General features: G+C 41.5%; 1 protein-coding gene and 1 pseudogene across 1 annotated transcript; both read right to left on the bottom strand.

Annotated features, from left to right (window-relative positions):
• Positions 1–7,506: 7,506 nt before the first annotated feature.
• Positions 7,507–8,077, bottom strand: LOC139033703 (interferon alpha-1-like; annotated as a pseudogene).
• Positions 8,078–14,252: 6,175 nt separating this feature from the next.
• On the bottom strand, positions 14,253–15,287 carry LOC110144822 (interferon omega-1). Its single transcript, XM_020904913.2, has one exon. It carries the CDS (start codon positions 15,099–15,101, stop codon positions 14,436–14,438), a length of 666 nt encoding a protein of 221 aa, XP_020760572.2. The 5' UTR covers positions 15,102–15,287; the 3' UTR covers positions 14,253–14,435.
• Between the last annotated feature and the right edge of the window lie 7,628 nt (positions 15,288–22,915).

Below are 22,915 nucleotides of genomic sequence, written 5' to 3' on the forward strand. Positions count from 1 at the left end.
CATTTGAATCAGTTCTAATGAGGTGGATGAAACTGGAGCCCATTATATAAAGTGAAGTAAGCCAGAAAGAAAAACACCAATACAGTATACTAACACATATATATGGAATTTAGAAAGATGGTAACGATAACCCTGTATGCAAGACAGCAAAAGAGACACAGATGTATTGAACAGTCTTTTGGACTCTGTGGGAGAGGGCGAGGGCGGGATGATATGGGAGAATGGCACTGAAACATGTAAATTATCATATGTGAAACAAATCGCCAGTCCAGGTTCAATGCATGAGACAGAGTGCTCAGGGCTGGTGCACTGGGGATGACCCAGAGGGATGGGATGGGGAGGGAGGTGGGAGGGGGGGTTCAGGATGGGGAACACATGTACACCCATGGAGGATTCAAGTCAATGTATGGCAAAACCAATACAATATTGTAAAGTAAAATAAATTAATTAATTTTAAAAAAGACAGGCTGGGACACAGGTGCTTCTGACAGAAGTTCAATAAAAGCCAAACCCTGACTCTATTGACTGCTTTCAGCTTTGTATAATAGTCATTTGATGTTTCTTTCATATAATCCACATGTGATCAGTAATAAGGAAAGAAGGAATAAGACACACCCACCAGCTCACAAGAGACTAACAAGCAGAACCCAGTTGTTAGAACAATAGCCCTCTCTGGCAAGATTGTGGAATCTAGCTCTGCTGAGCATTTGTGTAGGTGGTAAATACACCTGGGCACTGAGAAGGTGTTTGGGAAAGCTAGAATTAAAAGGAAAGGAATTAGATGATTTAAAAGATTCTGATCTTATTCTAGATAATAGTGATTGTGATGTTAAAAAATAATAACTGAATTTTATTGCTTGCTACTAATGGACTAGCCACTTTTCTAAGTTCTTTCAAATTTTAACTCAGTCCTCTCATTAACACTATTAGGTTATAGTCAGTCATGCAACTAGAGAGCAACATAAATCTTGACAACTGAACTATTCCTAATGTACCAAAGATACAAGGGAACACCTTAGTGTTCTACAATGATTTTTCTTAAAGAACCCATTAAAAAAGTCAAGAGTTCAATTGAAGATGATATTTAGGAATGAACGAAATAAGTAGATCCAGGAGAGTGAGATGACAGAGGACCCTAATCCACTACAAATGCCAAAGGGTACTGTCTATGGTTTTGTGGGGGTGATTCGGGTGTGGTCTGAGTGAACAGAACCAAGTTCTAATCAAAAACACAATATCACTATTGTGCAGTTAGAACAGAATAGATATGTCCGACAAATGAAGAAGAAAAAGAAAGCATTTCCTAGAGTTTCCTAGAGGTCTAGTCATCAGGATCCTATATCTTCACTGCTGCAGGCCAGGTCCAATCCCTGATTGGGGAACTGAGATCTCACAAGCCACACAGCAAGAACTCTTAAGATTGTATGAGTTATTTCATAAATGAAATTTAGTAAAATAATGTTATTAAACTTACGGGAGCTGACTCCTGAAATCTTTGTAGTTTTAACTCTTGACTTTTCCAGTGAGTTTAATTTCTACCCATTTTAGCTCTGATGTTTCTCCTTCAGGATGACAACTAAAATGTCATTTTCCATCTTGTTTTACATGAATGAAATCGCTATACCCACTGCAGTCCCTGACCTCCAACACTCCCTGATAGGAGTTCAGGGGGGAGATCAGGAAAGAGGCTGGGAAAATTGACACAACAGCCCAGCAGAGAGTTAGATAATTTCCTAAGAAAAATATATGAACCCAATTTTTGCAACTTCTCATACTTAGAAAAGCTGTAAGATCTTTCAGAGAGACATCTGTTCCTCCTGACTCTCAGCCACCTTCTACCAAGTGATGGCACGTAACCCCTTCACCACAATCATGCATATACTGACACCCTCTAAGTCCTTGGAGCAGTTCCTCAGAGCTGAGGAGAGTTTGTCCTCTATTATAGTCCTCAGTAAGTTCTCCCAAAAAACTGAACTCTGGCAGTCCTGTTGTCAATATTTTTCAGTTGACAAGGACCCTTTGCAGGAGACCTCCTCAGGTCAACTTGCTGTTCTCATTTATAGTGAAGACACCTGCATTTCTCACCTCCAGTCCAGATGGGTCATCCTATTGTTTACTGATAGAGTCCAGCAAAGAACCTCTTTTCTTTATTTTTCCAACCACTAATTCAGATGTGGGTACTGAGAAAGCCTCATGTGTTACCAAGATGGTAGAACACACATACTTCCTGGACAGAAGTAGCACAGGTTTAGTGTATGTGCAGCCGAAGTGAGCGTAGCAGCATCGGTTTTGATGGGCTCCTTAGCAGGGAGGGTCTGGAATGAACTCCAGAGTTAGCCTTACGATCTTACATGGTTGTGTTTATGTAAATGTCTAGCCTCAATCTTTTAAAAATCAAAAAGTAATACTGTAGGATTTTAATAAAAATATTATTTAAGAAATCATTTGTTAATAAAATTATATTTTAACAGTAATATAGGAATGGTTTTTGCTTCTTTTAGGGCCCTAATCCTCTGGAAGGGTTCCAAACCTAAAATGTACTTTAAATGTCCTCTATCTTTAAAAGTATCTACTCAGTGCTATATGTACCAACTGGAACGAAGAGAGAAGCTCAATCCATTAATGTCCTCTTTACCAACTGCCCACATTAAACACATGAATTTCCACAAAAATCATTGTTACTTTTAGAAAACGTGATCTTCCAGTGTGTACATTACTGTCATATGTCTTGCAGGGAAGGCTCAGTCCCACTGTTGCTAAAGTATTAAAGCCCTGCCTGTGTCCCTTCTATGCAAGCTTGTTTGATCTTGTTTATCTCTCAAAAAGGCAAAGACATCATGATGGAGTTACAGAACTTCCTTGCATTGCATTGTCCCCAGGCACATCTTTCCCTGCTCTGTGATAACTTGCTGGGTCCTAAGGAGGTAGCAAGTCTGCAGCTGTGACGGGAGTGACCCTCCTGCCTTCCAGGACTCTGCAGGCTGCTGTGGTGTGAATGTCACCTGTGCTGGGGACACAGCTAGTGGCCAGGCATTCGTGCTCTGTCTCTGTACTTTCAACATCCACTTCAGTCTTCTCAGTCTGAAAAGAAATGTTGTGGAGAAGCACTTGCCTCAGTGCAGCCCATCTGTATTGTTCCATATCCTGAGGACCTGCCACCGCTCCACAAACAATTTAATGTCTGTGTTCTCCTTCCAAGTTCTCAAGCTGCTGCTGACTTTCAGCTCCATGTTTCCTGCCCTTTGGGCTTTTTGAGCAAATGAGATTTCTTGAACCAGGTGAGCTCCTCCTAGTGTAATCAGCACGCGGGAGAGCCCAGGTAGATGCTCAGAGGAGCCCCTGGAGTCTCCACCATTGTTCACTGTGGTGCATTTCCCTCTATTTACTGTGTTTCTTTGGGAGGCTGGACAGTCTGGACCTGCAGTGCTTTTCAGGCAGAGTGGGTAAAATAATAGGAGAGTGTCTGACAGACCTAGAACATTAACTCAGGTCCTGCTTTTTGGTTGGTGGCTTTGCCATCTTACGGGTAAATTGACAACCAGAAAGCGTAATGGAGAAGGACACAGCTGTTTGAATGGAGAGGACACCTTCATGCAGAGTGAATGAGGAGAGCATGCTGGGGATTTCTACACTGGGAGGAGTGAATGATTGTGATATTTGAGTGTAAGAATGAGACCCAGGGGAACAGAGATGAAGCAGAATGGTGCCATGTATCAGAATCAGCAGATAGGTATATGGTATGTTATATATGTAGCATGCTTTATTACTTTGTTTTCACACACGTGTATATTATTATTTTATCATGTATATAATTACATACAATTGATGAAACACTTTCCCCCAATACTTTTATTTAGGTTGTTATTGTTTTGCAGTCAGTGAAAGAGGGAGGGCAGGAGAATTCATTATTCCCATTTAGATTTATATGAAATAAAAGAAAATATGCACTACCTGTTTAGCCCTCACTCAGTGTATGATACTTGGCTATGTGCTCTTTAATGTTCTGCTTTGTCTGACTCTCCAAACACTAGGAACATTTTCACTTACTTTATATTTGAGGAGACTGAGGTTCAGGGAAGTTCAGTGGTTTCCTGTGATGACCCTGACAGAGTCTAGACTCGATGCAGGATCTCAGATCACATAGAAAGCATTTTTAAACTTTCAGCCCGTGTGAGTCTCAACCCTTTGTTTTCTTCTCCAGTGCTTTGGGAAGATCGGTTCTCCCGGTTGGCTCCCAAGTGCACTGCATGTTCCTCTGGGCCCTTTGCAGACTCTTCTTTACTTTCTCAACCTTCAGAGTGGAAGGTCCTCATGAACTTTAGGTCATCTTCTCATTCTACACTCTAATCCTAAAGCACAACATCCACATAAGCTTCTACCAATGGGAAATGAGAAAGCTGTCTTTAGGTATTTCTTGGGCACTTTGTAGACTAATCGTCTTTCTCCCCTTCTTGAGAGGCCTCAACCAGATCCTGGTGGGAGAATCCCCTTTTGTCTAGCTCTCATTGTAACAGGAAACTTAAATAATTAAGCATGATTACTGCTTTTATACCTTTCTCTTCCAAACTAAACCCTCCAAAATAAGAGGTTTCGAATTTGGTTTTTCCACCTCTGTTTTCAGAACTGAAAATATATCTGATATAGAAATAAACAATTTCAAATCATATATCTGATATAGAAATATGCAGTTTTAAGTTATAACCTGTTGAAAGAAGTGAGTGACGAGTAGAATTCTTCATTCAGGTTTCAGTATGCATTGTGAATTTAAGCTATTTCTTTTTACAAGAGTAACAATTCCAAGCTGTCTTCTGGGGAAGAGTTTCGTAAATTAAAGGAGAAAATAATTTGAAAAACGATAAAGCTAAGTATCTTTTCTTACATTTGAATACATTATAAATTTGAACATGATATTATATGAACAAAACTATTCTAAATACCATACATAGTATGACTGAGGTAAAGTACAGGGATAAGTAGGTGAATACGTTAGAGCCCCTTGCACTTTAATCACTGTTACATTGACTCCTGATCTGATAATTCCTAAACCTCTACTGTATCTGAGACTAGCTGCGATACTTGCTGTGTGTCCTCCAACTGCATTCTTCAGCTTTTGGTACAGTAAGTGTCTGTTAAAAGTTGATGTTGATGGACTGGATAAAAGGGACCGAGGTAAATTGGCCTTGACAGTGATCATTAGCATTCATTTTGGGAGGAGTTTGGCTATGTTTACTTGTAGTTCTGCCTTTGTTTCTGCCCTCTTGATTTTGCATGTCAACTACACTGGCTTATGGTTCTGGCTTGGCCTTCTTGAAAACAGATTTATTAGACGTGTGTGACAAGTAACCACCATAGAAGAAAGGTGTATGTCTTGTTCACCATTCTGTCATGAGCACAGAGTTCATAATAATTGCACCGAATTCACGAAGGATATTCTTAGAGTTTCCATCAGACGTCCCACCAGAATCTTCTGTTGACTTCACTTATTGACCTTCTTAAGAGAAGTAATTAATAAGCATCTTTAGCTGACATTTCTACTGAGCCTCTTGAATCTTCATTTTCATCTCACAGTGGAGCTGTAGGGTCTGTGATGCTAGGTAATCAGCCCTCATGCTTTCCTGATTTCAGAGTCTTTGTAATTTTATACGTTCTTTTTCATTTAGTATTTTTCTGGGCAGGACTTGCCTTGCTACTTCTGAATTACTTTCTGTATCATTTTGAGGTTGTAACTTAATAAGAAAGTAAAAATGGAAACATAAAGGGCCTGTACCATGATTTTCCATAATGTTCAATACATCATTGATTTTCTTCTCCATTCAGCTTTCTTGGAAAACTGTCACTGTGTTGGAAGTACTGAGGTAAAAGGAAAACAAATGCTATTCTAACTATGGTGAGAGTAAAAGAAGTAAAGAGAATCCCCAGAGGAAATGGTGACATTGGGACTTTGTTTCTTATTAAATTGCCACCTAATCCAGTATAGTTCCTGGTGGTTAATTACACCCCATCAGCTCTCACTAAGGTCAGTTCCACCTGCTTCCTGTGCAGTGAAGCTTCTTGACATTGAACACTCTATAACACAATCAAAAGAATGATACTTTATCACTATGTGTTACTAAATCTCATGATTTAAAGTAAATCAGATCTTAAACAGTGATATGAGTTGTTAATGCACCAAATCCATGAAATCTCTTCATAAGCAAAGTATTCCAAAAAGGGAAACACTGTAGGGAAGGGGGAAAAAAAAAACACCTTCCACTGTAAGTCCCACCCTATCCTCTCCACAAATGAGACAGCAAATATCTCAAAACCATTTTCTATACATATTATTATTAACTTCTCTTCTCCATCCTTCCACCTTGTCCACTATGGTGTCTGTTGATTAAATCTATCAGGCAAGCTCTCATTAAGGTAGCCCATGCCATCTCTTTTCCCAAGTAAGAAGCACTTTCCATCTACATGTTCATGAATGCATTGAGTCTTAAGTGGTTGCAGCTTTTGCATCTCTGTCTTCTCACCATTCTCTCTTGCTGTTAACATACAGCCATTCCATCTCTGCTTCCTTTGTGGCATTCTCTCCATTTTAAGACTGAGGTCATAGGACTCAATTTTCAGTGCTTTTCTCATTCTATACTCTCGTCCTGTTTGATCAGTTCTTCTGTTATGCCTTACACTTTATGGAATTGCTTGTAAATTGCCATTGCCAATATCCATTGAACATTTGCACTGAAATGTCTACTATAAGGAGTTAACTTTTATTTTTACATGCTCCGAAAGCTTGATCCACCTTCTACTGGGGGAATTCCATTTTTCTCCCTTGCATTGTATCATTCAAGCTAACTGATAGTCATTTCTACTACTAATTATACTATTTTAAAAATAGTTAACATTTTATTATAAATTAACTCATTATTGTTTTTAGGTTACTTTCCATTAAAATAATCAAAGTTACAAAAATGATTGGATTAATTAATTTCACATCTAGGTCCTGAGAGCAACACACCACCTGGCTAGATAAAGTATATTTTTACTTGTAATGTGCAAATCATAAAGATGGGTGAAGGAATTGTAAAATGCATTCTTTAATCAAGTTGTGTATTCAGTCTTGATGTTTCTTTTTTAAAGAAAAACAAAGGAAGTTTTTTATAGTAAGGTTTAATGAGTGAAGAAAACTCATAAATTGACTAAATACAAAATATATTTTTCCCTTAAGTATACATACATAATTATATGAACAAAATAAATTAATTCTTTATATATAGATAAATATTAAATTAGATAAATAAATGTCCAAGTAGATAAATAAGTAGACGTATCAGCTTGAGTATCTGCAATGGGCTAGTGCCTGTAGAGTAGAACATGATGTCGTTTAATATACTTGAAATCATTTGACAAATTGAATCGATTCAGGGCAGGATGACAGCAGAAATGAGAGTCCTCCACGCGGCCATGCAGGAGGCATGTGGTCTTGCTGGTCTGTGAGGATCATTTCCGTGTTGAACCAGGTGTCTGTCAGTCCTTCCTCCTGAATCTCTCCTGCAAGTGTGTTGAGGAAGCGAAGGCTCTCATGACTTCTTCTCTGACAACCTCCCAGGCACAAGGGCTGTGCCCCTTCTCTTGCAGATAGAGAGTGACTCCGTGGAAGTATTTCCTCAGAGCCAGGCTGGAGTCCCCCTTGAGCAGGGGAGCCCCTTGCAGCCCCTGCTCCTGCCTCAGACAGGCTTGCAGGTCAGTGAGCTGCTGATGCAGCGCAGTGCGGAGCTGGTCCAGGAGGCTCTGGTCCCACGCAGCGGCCGAGCCCTTCGGTGCTGAGGAGCCGGAAGGTGTGCTGGGTCACCTCGTGGAGCACAGAGATGGCTTGAGCCTCCTGCAGCTGGCTGCCACCCAGCGCCTCCTGGGGGAATGCGAAGTCATTCCTGTCCTGCAGGCAGGAGGAAGGGGAGACCCTCCTCAGGTGTCGCAGGAGCGTCAGGACCCTCCTGTTGGCCAGGCTGTGGGTGTGAGGCAGGTGGCAGCCCAGAGAGCAGATGGCGTTGCAGCTGAGCAGCAGCGGGGCCAGGAGTAAGGACCAGGCTGGGGCCATCGGGGACCTTGCGGATACTGCTGACCTGGGGCGGTGGGTGACTCTGTGAACCTGCTCTCTAGGTTCCCTGAAGACCTTCCTTCAGGCCTGTGTCTTAAATAGGAGCCCATGGTTTCCATTTTCTGAGAGTTCCCTCTTGCTTACTACTTTTGTTTTTGCTTTTCAATTTGCACTCTTCCAATGGGTTAGGACAGCGTTTCGCAAACGTTTTTTTCATTATTGCCTCCTCTTCCCCTATTGACAGAATCTTCTGAGATTTTTTTTTTTCCTAATTACCCCCACCATGAAATTTTGACAACACAGTTATTCTGTGGATCCATCTTTGTACTACTTGCATGTCTTTATACATAGAAAAAGAAAGTTCAAAGCTTACTTGTTGTATTCACCCTAGGGTTAACAGTGCCGTAAAATGAAAGGTGTACATTAAATGTAAAAGTTGTTGAATATTGTTTACTTTATGAATGAGTTTGAAGAATGACTTTTAATGGAGGATATTTACTTATATAAATAGTAATGTACCAAGTTACATATTCATATGAAATTCATATAAAAATATATAATAATACCTCAATATAGATAGACTTAAAAATCTTTCAAAACTCAAAATCATCGAAAATCTTAGATTATTTTCCTCATATTTATTTTGAGGCACTTTTAACTTTGTTTCATATCAGAAACCAATTTTTAATTCCCTGTCTGCTGAATATTCATCTCAATTTTATCAACATTTCTTTCTGTTTAGCTCTTCACATACTTATGGATGTTCTTAACAACTTTGATAGGAATAAATAATAAAATACCATGATACCAATCCAATGGAGGAAAGCGAAGAGGAGCTAAAGAGTCTCTTGATGAGGGTGAAAGAGGAGACTGAAAAAACTGGCACAACACTCAACATTTAAAAACCTAAGCTTATGACATCTATGGCAAATAGATGGGGGAAAGAGAGGAAACAGTGACAGATTTTCTTTTCTTGGTCTCCAAAATCACTGTGGACGTGACTGCAGCCACAAAATTAAAAGACACTTGCTCCTTGGAAGAAAAGCTATGACAGAACTAGACAGCATGTTAAAAAGCGTAAACATCACTTGACAATAAATGTCTGTATAGTCAAAGCCATGGTATTTCCAATAGTCTTGTATGGATGTGAGAGTTGGACCATAAAGAAGGCTGAGTGCAGAAGAATTGATCCTTTCTGAATTATGGTGCTGGAGAAGACTCCTGAGAGTCCCTTGCACAGCAAGGAGATCAAACCAGTCAAGAAATCAACCCTGAATATCACTGGAAGGATTGATAATGAAGCTGAAGCTCCAATAAGTAGGTAAACGTTAGTTGCTTAGTCATGTCTGATCTTTATGACCCCATGAACTGTAGCTTTTTTTTTTTTTTCCAGTTGCTCTTTTGTCCATGGAATTCACTAGGCAAGAATACTGGAGTAGGTTGCCATTCCCTTCTCCAGGGATCTTCCCGACCCAGGGATCAATCTTGGATCTCCCGCACTGCAGGTACATTCTTTACCATCTGAGCTACCAGGGAAGCCATGTAGTTTGGCCATCTGATGTACAGAGCCACCTCATTGGAAAAGACCCTGGTGCTGGGAGAGATTGGGGGAGGAGGAGGAAATGGTTGGATGGCATTACCAACTGAATGGATATGAATTTGAGCAAACTCCAGGAGACAGTGAAAGACATGGAACCCTGGTGTGCTGCAGTCCATAAGATCGCAAAGACTCAGACAGGTTTGAGCACAGGATTTACCAACTCAAAAATAGCAATAAAATACCCTTCCCTTGAGCCCGGGACATCGCACTTCTCCAGGCAGCTGCAGGAGGGCACAAAACGTCTTTTTCTCAGGTTCCTTTGGGATGCCTACTTTGGAGAGTTTGCAGTTCTGGGCTCTGCAGATGATCAGGGCACAGCATCCTCAGTGAGTCTTTTGATACTGATTTACTATTGGGGGGAAAAACTTTTTGTTTTCACAGTGCTTAGGGCTGAAGAGGGAGACTTGTAGCCCTGCCAGCAACAGTGTTCTCTGGTTGGGAGCTCGGAACCTTGCATTTTCTAAGCCTTCCCTAGAGTTTTGTGCTTTATTTTCCAGGAAGGATTCCATTTGCTGAGGGGCTTCAGGTGGGGAGTCAGCGAGTTGGGGTCGACTTTACAGATTCAGGTCCCTTCTGGTGCCATCCAGCAACAGTTCAGAGACAGGGGAAGCTGGTGGTGGTGATGGGACCTCTGGAAGGTGTCCAGGATTCCTGGGGTGAGTCAGAGCACGGCCACCACGAGGGCCAAGGACCAGGGAGCTGTGGTTTCCTGCCTTAAGAATATTTATCCCTGTGCAGATTAAATTGAAAAAAAAAAAATTTCCTGGCCTGTTCATGGACAATAAGGAAATAAAATAAAAATAATTTAGAACATGGAACCAACAGATTTCTTCTTGAACAAGTTGGCAGGAAAACTCAGGAATTAAGGGGAAATATTTTAATTCTCAAGATACTGAAATTTACTGACTTTCACCAAAACATGAAGTTAAGCAAATTAGTTAATTTCACTGCCCCCTCTCTGACTGGTTACTAATTAAAGGAATGGTTGATGCAAGTATTTGGATCAAGCCATGGATAGGGAACAATATTGGCTAAATGGTTAAATGGTTTTTAACATGTCCAGTTGTTTTTCAAAATATATTAAAATAAAAATTATTTTAGGTATATATTTCCCATTACCCCTTGGGAAGAACCAGAAGGCAGAGCATTCTTTCCTGTTGCCTCATTTTTCTTGCTGTTTCCTTTCTTCCATCAGTACTCTTAATGTCCTTTAGATGGGCCGTCATTCCTCTCTTTGATTAAGACTCTATGGTTTTTACTTGTGAGTGCAGATTATCAGTTTTCTTTCTGAAGAAGGGGACTGAGAATAACTACACATGACTATTTCTTCTCTGTCATGTATGCTTTGAACATGAAATATTTACATACAACCTCAGCTAGGACAGCAGGAGCTAAATGTGCCATGCCCTGTGTCTTAGTGCAGGCTGCTCTGATAAGGTCCCAGAGACTGGGTGGCTCATGGGTAACAGAAGTTTATTTGTCACAGTCCTGGGGGCTGCAAGTGTGAGATCAGGGTGCCAGCAGCGTGGAGTTCTGGTGAGAACCCTCTTCTGGGCTGCAGACTGCCAGCGTCTATGTCCTCACATGGTGGAGAGCAGAGAGGAAGCAAAGTGTCTTGTGAGCCTCATGAAGACAGTAATCCTGTGCATGGGGAATCTCCCCTCATAACCTCCTCTAACCCTAATGATTTCTCTAATATCCCACCTCCTGATATGATCACATGGTGGGGGTAGATTTCAATATATGAATTTTGGGAACACACAGTCACCCTGTAACATGGTAACAAGAAGATACCGAGGCATCGTGTTTATTGCAGATTCATTAGAATATATTTCATTCTTTTTTTTTTTTTCATTCTTGATATTCATTTGAGGATAACACATTCCTTGATGCTTTCATCCCTTATTATGGCTCATTCATCCTGAATTGATTACTAATTTAATGTTACAATGCTACTGTGAACATGATTACCAAGAACTTGCCAAACAAATTCCACAGACTTTCAATCTTAAAAAATGACATTAACTGCAACTACAAATTCCTTAAGGGACACTTAATCCTTCCAACATAGTTGAACCTGAGTTGTAAATATTCTCATTTCCAGGAACAACCTGCTAAGACTTTCTTTGAATAAAATAATCTAATAAGAAAATGGCAAGTCCAGGATTCAAAACCTAATATGTCAAATTCCAGACCCCACCTCCCTATCCATACCATAAACACCTGTGCAAATTGAATGTATTGAACCATCGCTTATTTTCCTATTTCACTAACACATGTTGTGCCTTTGTTTTCCATACCTTGCTGTTACAGTACTCTATATTTTCATTATTTTATCGTCTACCTCCAAATTTCTAGATGAACTGAGCAATTTACAAAGTATCATTATTTTATATAATAAGCGAAACAAAATTATCAACTGGTAATTCTTTCTGAGAGTCTAAATGTGATTGACAAAATCAATAATTCTAATAATTATAAAATAGTAATATTTAACTGTCCAGGATGATTCATAAAGATTGCTCAATTAACTGTCACCATAAATTTGAGATGCATGATAGGTAAGATCCTTGAGAATTATACCCATTGCAAGAGATTGGATTACAAACATTTCAGTGAGTCTCTGTAGAAAACAGGCTTCCCTGGTGGGAAAGAATCCTTCAGTGGATTAAAGAATCGACATGTCCATGCAGGAGAGGTGTGTTAGATCCCTGGATTGGGAAGATCCTCTGGAGGAGGAAACGGCAACCCACTCCAGTATTCTTGTCTGGGAAATCCCATGGACGGAGAAGCCTGGCAGGCTTCCATGGTGTCACAAAGAGTCGAACGAGACTTAGCAGCTAAACAATGAGAACAACTGTAGAAAACACCAAGCTGACAGGGCTCTTGTGGATTTAGGTTAAAAATACTTAATGCTACCAAATTACATGAATATGGGAAATGATTGGAAGAATAGAAGACCACCTATGCTGGCCGGTGAAACGTTAGGGATGGAGCAGAGCATCCCCGCTGCCATCAGCAGGGAGACCAGAGTTTCAGAAATTCAGCACTTCACCTGGGTCTCAGTGAAACAGCTCAGGTCTTGCACTAAGCTAAGTCCTCCAAGCTCCCTTCGCTGCGCCCCAGCGGCCGGGATGAGCACCTGAACTCTCAGTAATGGATCGGACGCGCCTCCAGGTCCAGCGCCGCGAACTCCCGCGCAGGATCCAGGGGAGAACTGAGGAGTCCCGGTCGACTAGAGCCTTGAACCCTGCGAGGCGCTGCAGTAGCCCAAGGAGCCCGTGTGGCCGTGGGAGCAGTGAGGAAACTTCCTTTTGGGTCCCACTGCCCAGGGGAGCTTTGCCACTACTTCGCTGAGATCCTTGGATTTCTGCACCTGCCCCGTGTCCACCCTCCCCTTCCTCAGGAGGGGAGCGGTTTACACCGGTTTACACCGGTGCCCATTTATGCTGAGATTGATCGCTGGAAATCAGAGCGTGTTGTGAAGTGTTTTCAGATTCAGGATTGCTTCTGAGAAGAAAAACGAATTCTTTCAGGGATTCAGGGGAGGGAAAAAAGGGAAAGGCACCTAAAGTCTGGACAGGAATCTACTAGGTATTGGGACCCTCCAGTGGAAAGAGTTGGGGTCAAGACTGAGACTTAAAGGGAAAATTATTTCATTTAATATTAATATAAATGGTTAATTTCTCTTGCAATGTTAATTGGTTAAAAAATATTTCAAAATGTATAGTGAAAATCGTTCAGTCATGTCTGACTCTGCCACCCCATGGATTATACAGTCCATGGAATTCTCCAGGCCAGAATACTGGAGTGGGTAGGCATTCCCTTCTCCAGAGGATCTTCCCAACCCAGGGGTCGAACCCAGGTCTCTCACATTGCAGGCAGACTCTTATAATTTATAAGTAATTATAAATAACTTAAAATTTATAAGTAAGTCTTAAATATCAAGTTAAGATATTTCCTTTATGACCAAACCAAACTTTAGTTTAAGTTCTTGGCTTCAGTGGAAACAAAATCACCAGTAATGTTTTCAAAATTGTTTCCTAATTTATCTCACTTCTTTGCACAAATGCCATATTTGACTGACCTATGACCCAGTAACTATCTTAAATAATTAATTCCAGTTTACAAAATCCCTTTTTCTCTCCTTTCTTTCAAACAAGGGTCTTCCCTAGTGGCTCAGACAGTAAAGAATCTGCCTGAAATGCAGATTCCAGATTCCATCCTTAGTTGGGGAGATCCCCTGGAGAAGGAAGTTGCAACATACTCCAGTAATCTTGCTTGGAGAATCCCATGGACAGAGGAGCCTGGTGGGCTATAGTCTATGGGGTCACAAAAGAGTTGGACTTTACTTAGCAACTAAACAAAAAACAATAAAAAACTCAAGACGTTCACCTTGATAATATTTAATAAATAAAACAAATTACAAATTTAATGAAATAAAAATGTGAATGTATTTGTTAAATTTTAATGCAATGTAAACAAAAATATTTTACATGAAAAAATAAATATGAGGAGATAAAAGAATAAATATAACAAAATAAATAAGCAAACAAACAATAACATCAGGGCAATCTTCACTTCGGGACTGATGCACCTGCAGCCAAAAAAATTTTTATATATTCATTTACTACTGACAAAGTATTGGCTGAAGTATACCAATAAATTTGATGGCTAAAGCAGAAATCAGAGTCTTCTGAAATAACCACAGGTGAGTATGCAAAGATGATGGGGGCATCTTAGTCAGTGAGAGTCATGTCAAGGTGAGTTCAGGTCTCCATCCATCATTCTTAACCTTTCTTGCAAGCTGGTTGATGAAGAGAAGGATCTCATGATTTCCAGTCTGACGATTTCCCAGGCGCAGTCGCTGTATCCCTTCTCTTGCAGGTAGACATGGATTCCCTGGAAGTACCTCTTCACGGCCAGCGTGGGGCCCGTCCTTCCCAGGGCAGAGTCTTCCTCTCCCATCACCTGCCCCAGGCAGGCGTCCAGGTGGTCCAGCTGCTGATGGAGTCCAGTGCGGAGCTGCTCCAGGAGGGTGGTGTCCCAGGCAGCAGAGGAGCGCTCTGTGTGGAAGAGGTTGAAGGTCTGCTGGAGCATCTCGTGGAGCACAGAGACGGCCTGGGCCTCCTGCAGCTGGCCGCCCTCCACCATCTCCTGGGGGAAAGCGAAGTCCGTTCTGTCCTGCAGACAGAAGCGAGGGGAGAGCCTCCTCATTTGGCCCAGGAGCCTGAGGGTCTTCCTGCCAGCCAGCACGTGGTTCTGAGACAGGTCACAGCCCAGGGATCCTCCCGGGCCGTAGCTGACCAGCACCAGGGCCATCAGTAGAGAGAGCACGAAGGCCATGGGGAAGATGAGGCTGCTGCTGCTGGCCTGACTGCGATGGTGTCTGGTGGAACCTTGAGGTAGGTTCTCTGATGCCATGCTTTCTAAGCAAGGCCATTAAATAGGGAACATGGTAGTTTTCATTTTCTAGTCATTTCTATACACTTTTACTTCCTTTTTTGATTTTCATTTATGTATTCTGAATATGGTCAAAGAAATTGTCATCAGTCTAATCTATTAATTTTATCTATTTCTCAATAACTTCAAATGTACCCATCCAAATGGATATTTATCAATCAAATGAGAAAGTTCTTTGTCTTACATCAGAAATGATGTAGGTTTCTAAGTACAAACATTATCACTCTTTCTTTTTCATATATAATGTAGCTCTCCTCTGTTCCAGGAACACATTTTTGGCCCTGATCCTCGGCTCAACTTCTGTTTCTTACTTTACTTCAGAAGGCAGGCTCTGTCAGCTCTATGGTTTCCGTGTTTATTAAGGATTTACCAGGTCACTCTAGCAAATAAACTGTTTGAAACAAAGGATGGGTTTTCTTTAGTGTTTGATTTAGAGAAGAGGCTGATTACTATGAGTCCATGAGCTCCTTCCATGTTTCTCTTCCTTCTAGAACATGTCCCTGCAGGTCCATGTGGTTGTGCTTCAGGGAACCACGAAGTCAGGAGTTCTTACAGACATCACGCTTTCTTTCCACAATGTACATACTGGAGACCTATTTTCCTTCACTGGCTGGGCCAATACCCCCACCAGGAATTCTGGTTCTTCTCAGATAATGTGAGTTTGGAGACTCTAAATCCAGGATAATTGTATTTCCCCAGCAGTACATCACTCACAAGGGAGAGATCGCATGGAGCCACACCCTGTCCTCCAGAGTGACTGAGTCCCCTTGCTCACCTGCTGGACTCCCTGAGGACAGGCTCATCACATTCTGAGGACTCAAAAATCTCCTTTCTGTGGAGGGCTTGTTTATTGTTGGGAAAATAAATCATCTTCCTGAAATCTCATCCTCTCTCCTGAAGCGTGAAGGACCCATGTTCTCAGTGGTGACCTCCTCTTCTCCTGACTGATGTCCCCAGGTGTCCAAAGTGTCAGCGGTGCTCAGATACTGAGAGCTAAAGAGTGTTTGTGTACTTTGGTGGAGGAATTTCCAAGTGCATTATTTTACTTTTAGTAGATCGATAGTCTTTATTTTTCCAAGTATAGATTTTATTAATGAACTCTTTTACTTAAACTGTTCAATACTTGTTCTGCTTAGAGTTTCTGAGCTGGAGGAAGGAGATTCAATGATGGTGTTGTCTCTCTTTGGAAGCTTATGTCACAGAATCTAATGAGCTTCAGTTGTTCATTCAGGCAGTTGATTTCACTGTGCATCTCTGTCCCTCTGTCTCTACCTCTGAGAATGTAGGGTCTGAGGATCAGGCTACTAGATTAGGAGAAACAGCCTTCTTTCTTTACTTGAGTGTAATTTTTTGTTTAAACTTTTTATATGCATTTTCATTCAGTGACTTATTGGACTAGATTTGTCTTGCTGCTCCTGCTCTAGTTCTAATTCATGATGAGATAAGAATAAAGGGGAGTAAAGACAGGCAGAGGGGCTGTATCTCTATCACTTTCAAGACTTTAGTTTTCTTGTTTGTCTTTGCAGCTTTTCCTAGAAAGTAAAATTTGAGATGTTTTTTTGTGGGCAAAAAGAAAAAACAAAAAAACAAGTTTAAGTCTCAGTGTCATGAATATTATAGAAAGGAAGTATCTGACACAAAGACTTATTCTGAGTTAGCCAACTTCAGTGCAGCAAAGCTGGGGATGAGGCTGTGGCAGAGGGGAAGGATGGGGTCGGTATGAAGAACAGAGAGGCTGGGACATGGCTGCTTCTGACAGAAGTTCAGCGAAGGCCAAGTCCTGGGTCAGTTGACTGCTCTTTGCTTTTCAAGATCAGCTACATCATTTTTCTTTCTTTTAATCCATGTAGGATCAGTTTCAGGAGGGAAGGAAGAAGTCACACCCAACAGCTCACAAGAGATGGGCAACTAGAACCCCAGTTGCTGCAACATTAACCCTCTCTGGCAGGGTCATGGACACCAGCCTTGCTGAGCATCTGTCTCAGATGATAAATCCACTTAGACAATGAGAAGATGCTTTGCAAACACTAGAATTAAAAATAAGGGAATCAAATGATTCCAAAGATACTCATGTTAATCCCCAGGTAGTAGTAATCATTGATGTTAAAAAGTAACTGAATTTTATTGCTTGCTACTAGCAGACTAGGCACTTTCTAAGGTCTTTCAAATATTAAATCAATCCTGTCATTAATCCTGCTGGGATCATACCCACTTATCCTGCTGGAGAGAAATATAAACCTGAACCACTGAACTATTCCCAGTGTACCAAAGGTACAAAGGCACATTTTAGGAGCTTTACTATGATTTGTCTGCACAAGTCCATTTAAAAAAGTGAAGAGTGCAGATGAACATGATATTTAGGAACCAGTGAAATAGGTAGATGGAGGAGAGTGAGGTGACGAAGGGCCTGTAATCCATTTCAGATATGCCAAAGATTTACATTCTGTGGTTTTGTAAGACAATTCGGAACAGGGTCTGAGTCAACAGAATTGACATTAAGTTTTAATCAAAAATAGACTAATAAATACTTAGAAGAGTATAGATTTTTCTGCCAATTGAAAGAAAAAAAAAGCATTAGTTTTCTAATCTAGTGGTCTAGTGGTCAGGATCCAGCACTTTCACTTCTGAGGTCTGAGTTCAACTCCTGGTAGGAAACCGAGATCCCACAAACCTTGAGGCACAGTCTGAGACTGTGTGAGTGATTTTTTTGGCCAAATATAGTAAATTAACTTTATTAACCATACAAGAGGTGAACCCTATAATCTATGTATTTTAAACCCTTAACTTTCCTCGTGAGTTTATGAATAGAGAAAAAGTACCTAACAAATTTCTTGCCACATGAGCTCTGACATTTCTCCTTCAGGATGACTACTAAAATGTCACTCACCATCTTGTTCTACATGAATGAAGTCACTAGCCACTGCAGTCCCTGATCTCCAGTTCGCCCTGATAGAGGTTCAGGTTGGAAATCAGGAATGAGACACTCTGTGCTCTGGGAAAATTAGCAGAACAGGCCTTAAGATACTTAGATCATTTCTGGAGAAAGTTTTATGAAGCTAACTTTTTGCAACGTATACATAGAAAAGTACTAAACTCATTCATAGAGACATCTGTTATCCTGACTCTCAGCCATCTTCTACCAAGATGTGAGGTGTCTTCATGTAACCCCTTCACCGCAATCACATATACGCACCTCCCCTCGCCTCCTTGGAGCAGTTCCTGAGAGCTGATGAGATGCTGTCCTCCTAGCTATAACCTGCAGCTAGGCCTCCCCAAAACTGAACTCTCAGCTCTCACATTGTTTTGTTTTCAGTTGAGAATGACCTCACTGATTTCCCAGGAGACCTCCTCAGGTCTGAAAGTAAAAGTGACTCAGTCATGTCTGACTCTTGTGAGTCCATGGAATTCTCCAGGCCAGAATACTGGAGTGGATAGCCATTCCCTCCTCTAGGGGATCTTCCCAACCCAGGGATTGAACCCAGGTCTCCCGCATTGCAGGCAGATTCCTTACCAGCTGAGCCACAAGGGAAGCCCAAGAATACTGGAATGGGTAGCCTATCCCTTTTCCAGCAGATCTTCCCAACACAGGAATCAAACTGGGTCTCTTGCATTGAAGGCAGATTCTTTCCCAACTGAGCTTTCAGGGAAGCCCCTCGGTCAGCCTGCTGCTCGCGTTCTCATTCTCTTCCATTTCCCACGTCTAGTCCAGACGGTTCATCCTGTTGTCCACTGACAGGGTCCAGTGAAGACCCTCTGCTCTTTATTTTTCCAGCTACTAGTTATGATGTGGGCACTGAAGAGGCCTTATGTGTGACCAAGAGGAAGAACATACACAATTTTGATGGGCTCCTTAGCAGGGAGGGTCTGGAATGAACTCTAAAGTCAGCCTCACGGCCTTGCATGGTTGTGTTTATTTAAATGTCTAGCCTCAATCTATTAAACATCATAAAATAATACTGTAGGATTGAAATAAAAAATATTATTTAAGAAGTCACTTGTTAGTGATATTTTTAGCTGTAATATAGGAATGGTTTTTGCTTATTTTAGGACCCTATTCCTCAGACAGGTTTCCAAACCTCTAAATGTACTTTAAATGTCTCTCTGACTTTAAATGTTCCTACTCAGTCCTGTTTTTACCAACTGGAATGAAAGAAAGATGATCCATCAATGTCCTCTTTCTAAACTGTCAACATTAAAAATAAATTTCCACAAAGATCTTTATTGCTTTTAGAAATCGTGGTCTTCCAGTGTGCGTGATAGATTTCCCCACTGGCTTGGTGGTAAAGAATCTGCTTGCCATGCAGGAGATGCAGGTTTGATCTCTTGTATCGGGAAGATCCCCTGGAGGTGGGCATGGCAACCCACTCCAGCATTCTGGCTAGAGAACCCCATCGACAGAGGAGCCTGGCGGGCTACAGTCCATAGCATCACAAGGAGTCAGATATGGCTAAGTGAAAGAGCACACACAGACAATGTGCACGTTACTGATATATATCCTGCTAGGAAGGCTCTGTCCCAGTGGTTCATTTCAGTTCAGTTCAGTCGCTCAGTCGTGTCTGACTCTTTGTGACCCCATAGACTGCAGCACGCCAGGCTTCCCTGTCCATCACCAACTCCTGGACCCTATTCAAACTTCATGTCCATCGAGTTAGTGATGCCATCCAACCATCTCATCCTCTGTTGTCCCCTTCTCCTCCTGCACTCAATCTTTCCCAGCATCAGGGTCTTTTCCAATGAGTCAATTCTTTGCATCAGGTGGCCAAAGTATTGGAATTTCAGCTTCAGCATCAGTCCTTCCAATGAATATTCAGGACAGATTTCCTTTAGGATGGACTGGTTGGATCTCTTTGCAGTCCAAGGGACTCTCAAGAGTCTTCTCCAACACCACAGTTCAAAAGCATCAATTCTTCAGTGCTCAGCTTTCTTTATAGTCCAACTCTCACATCCATACATGACTACTGGAAAAACCACAGCTTTGACTATATGGACCTTTGTTGGCAAAGTAATGTCTCTGCTTTTTAATATGCTGTCTAGGTTGGTCATAGCTTTTCTTCCAAGGAGCAAGCATTTTTTAATTTCATGGCTGCAATCACCATATGCACTAAATGTATTAAAAGCCCATCCCTTGTTCTTCTATTAAGCTTGTTTTATTTATTTATTTATTTATTTTTGTCTTTCAAAGGGGCAAAGACCTCATGATGGAATTTTCAGAACTTCCTTGGATTGCATTGTCCCCAGGAACACCTTGCCCTGCTTTGTGGTAACTTGCTGGGTCCTGAGAGAGTCAATTCCTAGGCAGGTTGATAAGAAGTCTGGGGTTCCCGAGGAGGAGAAAGGGGTCTGGGGCTCTCAAGGAGGAGATAGGGGTCTGGAATTCTCAAGGGAGGAAAGGACAAATTTTTTTCTACATTCCTTAGTAAGGATTATATAACAATAATGTATCCTGCTTGAGGACATGTTTCTCCTTCCTGAAAACCTTCTGACTAATCCTGTTATCTTAAAATGTATATTGTGGGAGTGGGTCTAGTAAGATCTTTACAACCTTGAGACATTCTTTTGATTTATTGTAATAACCAATTAAAAAAGTATATAACTCCCTTGCTAACACTAGCAAGGGGGGCACTCTCTGTCCCCCTTCTGATGTCTATGTCAGAAGCTTTCTCTGTCCCTTTTTCATACTTTAATAAAACTCTGCTACACAAAAGCTCTTGAGTGATCAAGCCTGGTCCCTGGTCCTGAAGCTAAATCTTCTTCTTTGGAGATCATGAATCTGACATCATTCACTGTAAGCTATCGTTCCTAGGGAAGAAACAAGTCTGCAGCTGTGATGGGAGTGACCCTCGCCCCTTCCAGGACTCTGCAGGCTGCTGTTGTGTGAACGTCACCCGTGCTGGGGACACAGCTAGAGGCCAGGCCCTTGTGCTCTGTCTCCGAGCTCTCAGCGTCCACTTCAGTCTTCTCATTCTCTGAAAAGGAATGTTCTGGAGAAACACTTGCCTCAGTGCAGCTCATCTGTGTGGTGCCATGTCCTGAGGACCCGCTGCTGCTCCATGAACACTTTAAACATCTCTGTTCTCCTTCCAAGTTCTCAAGCTTCCAAGTTTTAGCTCCATGTTTCCTGCGCTTTGGGCTTTTTGAGCAACTGAGATTCCTGAACCAGGTGAGCTCCTCCTAGTACAATCAGCATGGGCTCAGAGGAGCCCCTGGAGTCTCCACCATTGTTCACTGGGGGGCGGGGTTCCCTCTATGTACTGTGTTTCTCTGAGACTGGGCAGTCTGGACCTGCAGTGCTTGGCCGGCTGAGCCGGTAAAGTCGTAGGAGGGTGTCTGACAAACCTAGAACTTTCACTCAGCTTCTGCTTTTAGTTGGTGGTTTGCAGTCATAAGGGGAAATTGACAACTAGAAACCGTAATGGAGAAGGACACAGCTGTCTGAATGGAGAGGACACCTTCATGCTGAGTGAATGAGGAGAGAAATAGGGATTTCTACACTGGGAGGAAGTGAATGATTATGGTATTTGATTGAAACAATGAGATCGAGGAGAGTGCAGAGAGGAAAGCAGAATTGTACCATGTATCAGAATCAGCAGGTGTATGGTATATTATGTACACTGTATACTTTAATCAATAACCTCAGATACACAGATGACACCACCCTTATGGCAGAAAGCAAAGAAGAACTAAAGAGCCTCTTGATGAAAGTGAAAGAGGAGAGTGAAAAAGTTGGCTTAAAGCTCAACATTCAGAAAACTAAGATCATGGCATCTGGTCCCATTGCTTCATGGCAAATAGATGGGGAAACAGTGGAAACAGTGAGAGACTTTATTTTGGGGGGCTCCAAAATCACTGCAGATGGTGACTGCAGCCATGAAATTAAAAGACATTTGCTCCTTGGAAGAAAAGCTATGACCAATCTAGACAGCATATTAAAAAGCAGAGATATTACTTTGCCAACAAAGGTCCATCTAGTCAAAGCTATGGTTTTTCCAGTAGTCATGTATGGATGTGAGAGTTGGACTATAAAGAAAGCTGAGCACCAAAGAACTGATGCTTTTGAAGAGTTGGAGAAGACTCTTGAGAGTCCCTTGGACTGCAAGGAGATCCAACAGTCCATCTTGAAGGAAATCTGTCCTGAATATTCATTGGAAGGACTGATGCTGAAGCTGAAACTCCAATACGTTGGCCACCTGATGTGAAGTGCTGACTCATTGGAAAAGACCCTGATGCTGGGAAAGATTGAAGGCAGTAGGAGAAGGGGCGACAGAGGATGAGATGGTTCGATGGCATCACCGACTTGATGGACATGAGTGTGAGCAATCTCCGGGAGTTGGTGATGGACAGGAAAGCCTGATGTGCTGTAGTCCATGGGGTCGCAAAGAGTTGGACATGACTGAGAGACTGAACTAAACTGAGTATACTTTATAATATGTTTTCATATAGTGTATATGTATATTATTATATTATTATGTATATAATTACATAATAATTGATGGGACACTTTCCTCCAATTCTTTTCTTTAGATTTGTCTGCAGTCAGTTACAGAGAGATGGTAGGAGAGTTCATTATCACCACTTAGATTTATATGTAAAAAAAAAACAAGAAAATAGGCACTACCTGTTTAGCCCTCACTCAGTGGGTGATATTCTGCTAAGTGTTCTTAAATGTTCTGGTTTATCTGGTACTCAAAAAACTCTAGAAATATTTTCACTTACTCTATATTTGAGGAGACTGAGGCTCAGGGAAGTTCAATGATTTCCTATGATTACCTGTATGT

Source organism: Odocoileus virginianus, unplaced genomic scaffold, assembly GCF_023699985.2.
Source record: "Odocoileus virginianus isolate 20LAN1187 ecotype Illinois unplaced genomic scaffold, Ovbor_1.2 Unplaced_Scaffold_37, whole genome shotgun sequence".
Lineage (NCBI taxonomy): Eukaryota > Metazoa > Chordata > Mammalia > Artiodactyla > Cervidae > Odocoileus > Odocoileus virginianus.

Bases quoted from the DNA above. Each gene is read 5' to 3' on its own strand.
- LOC110144822 (XM_020904913.2), bottom strand. From the start codon at position 15,101: ATGGCATCAGAGAACCTACCTCAAGGTTCCACCAGACACCATCGCAGT.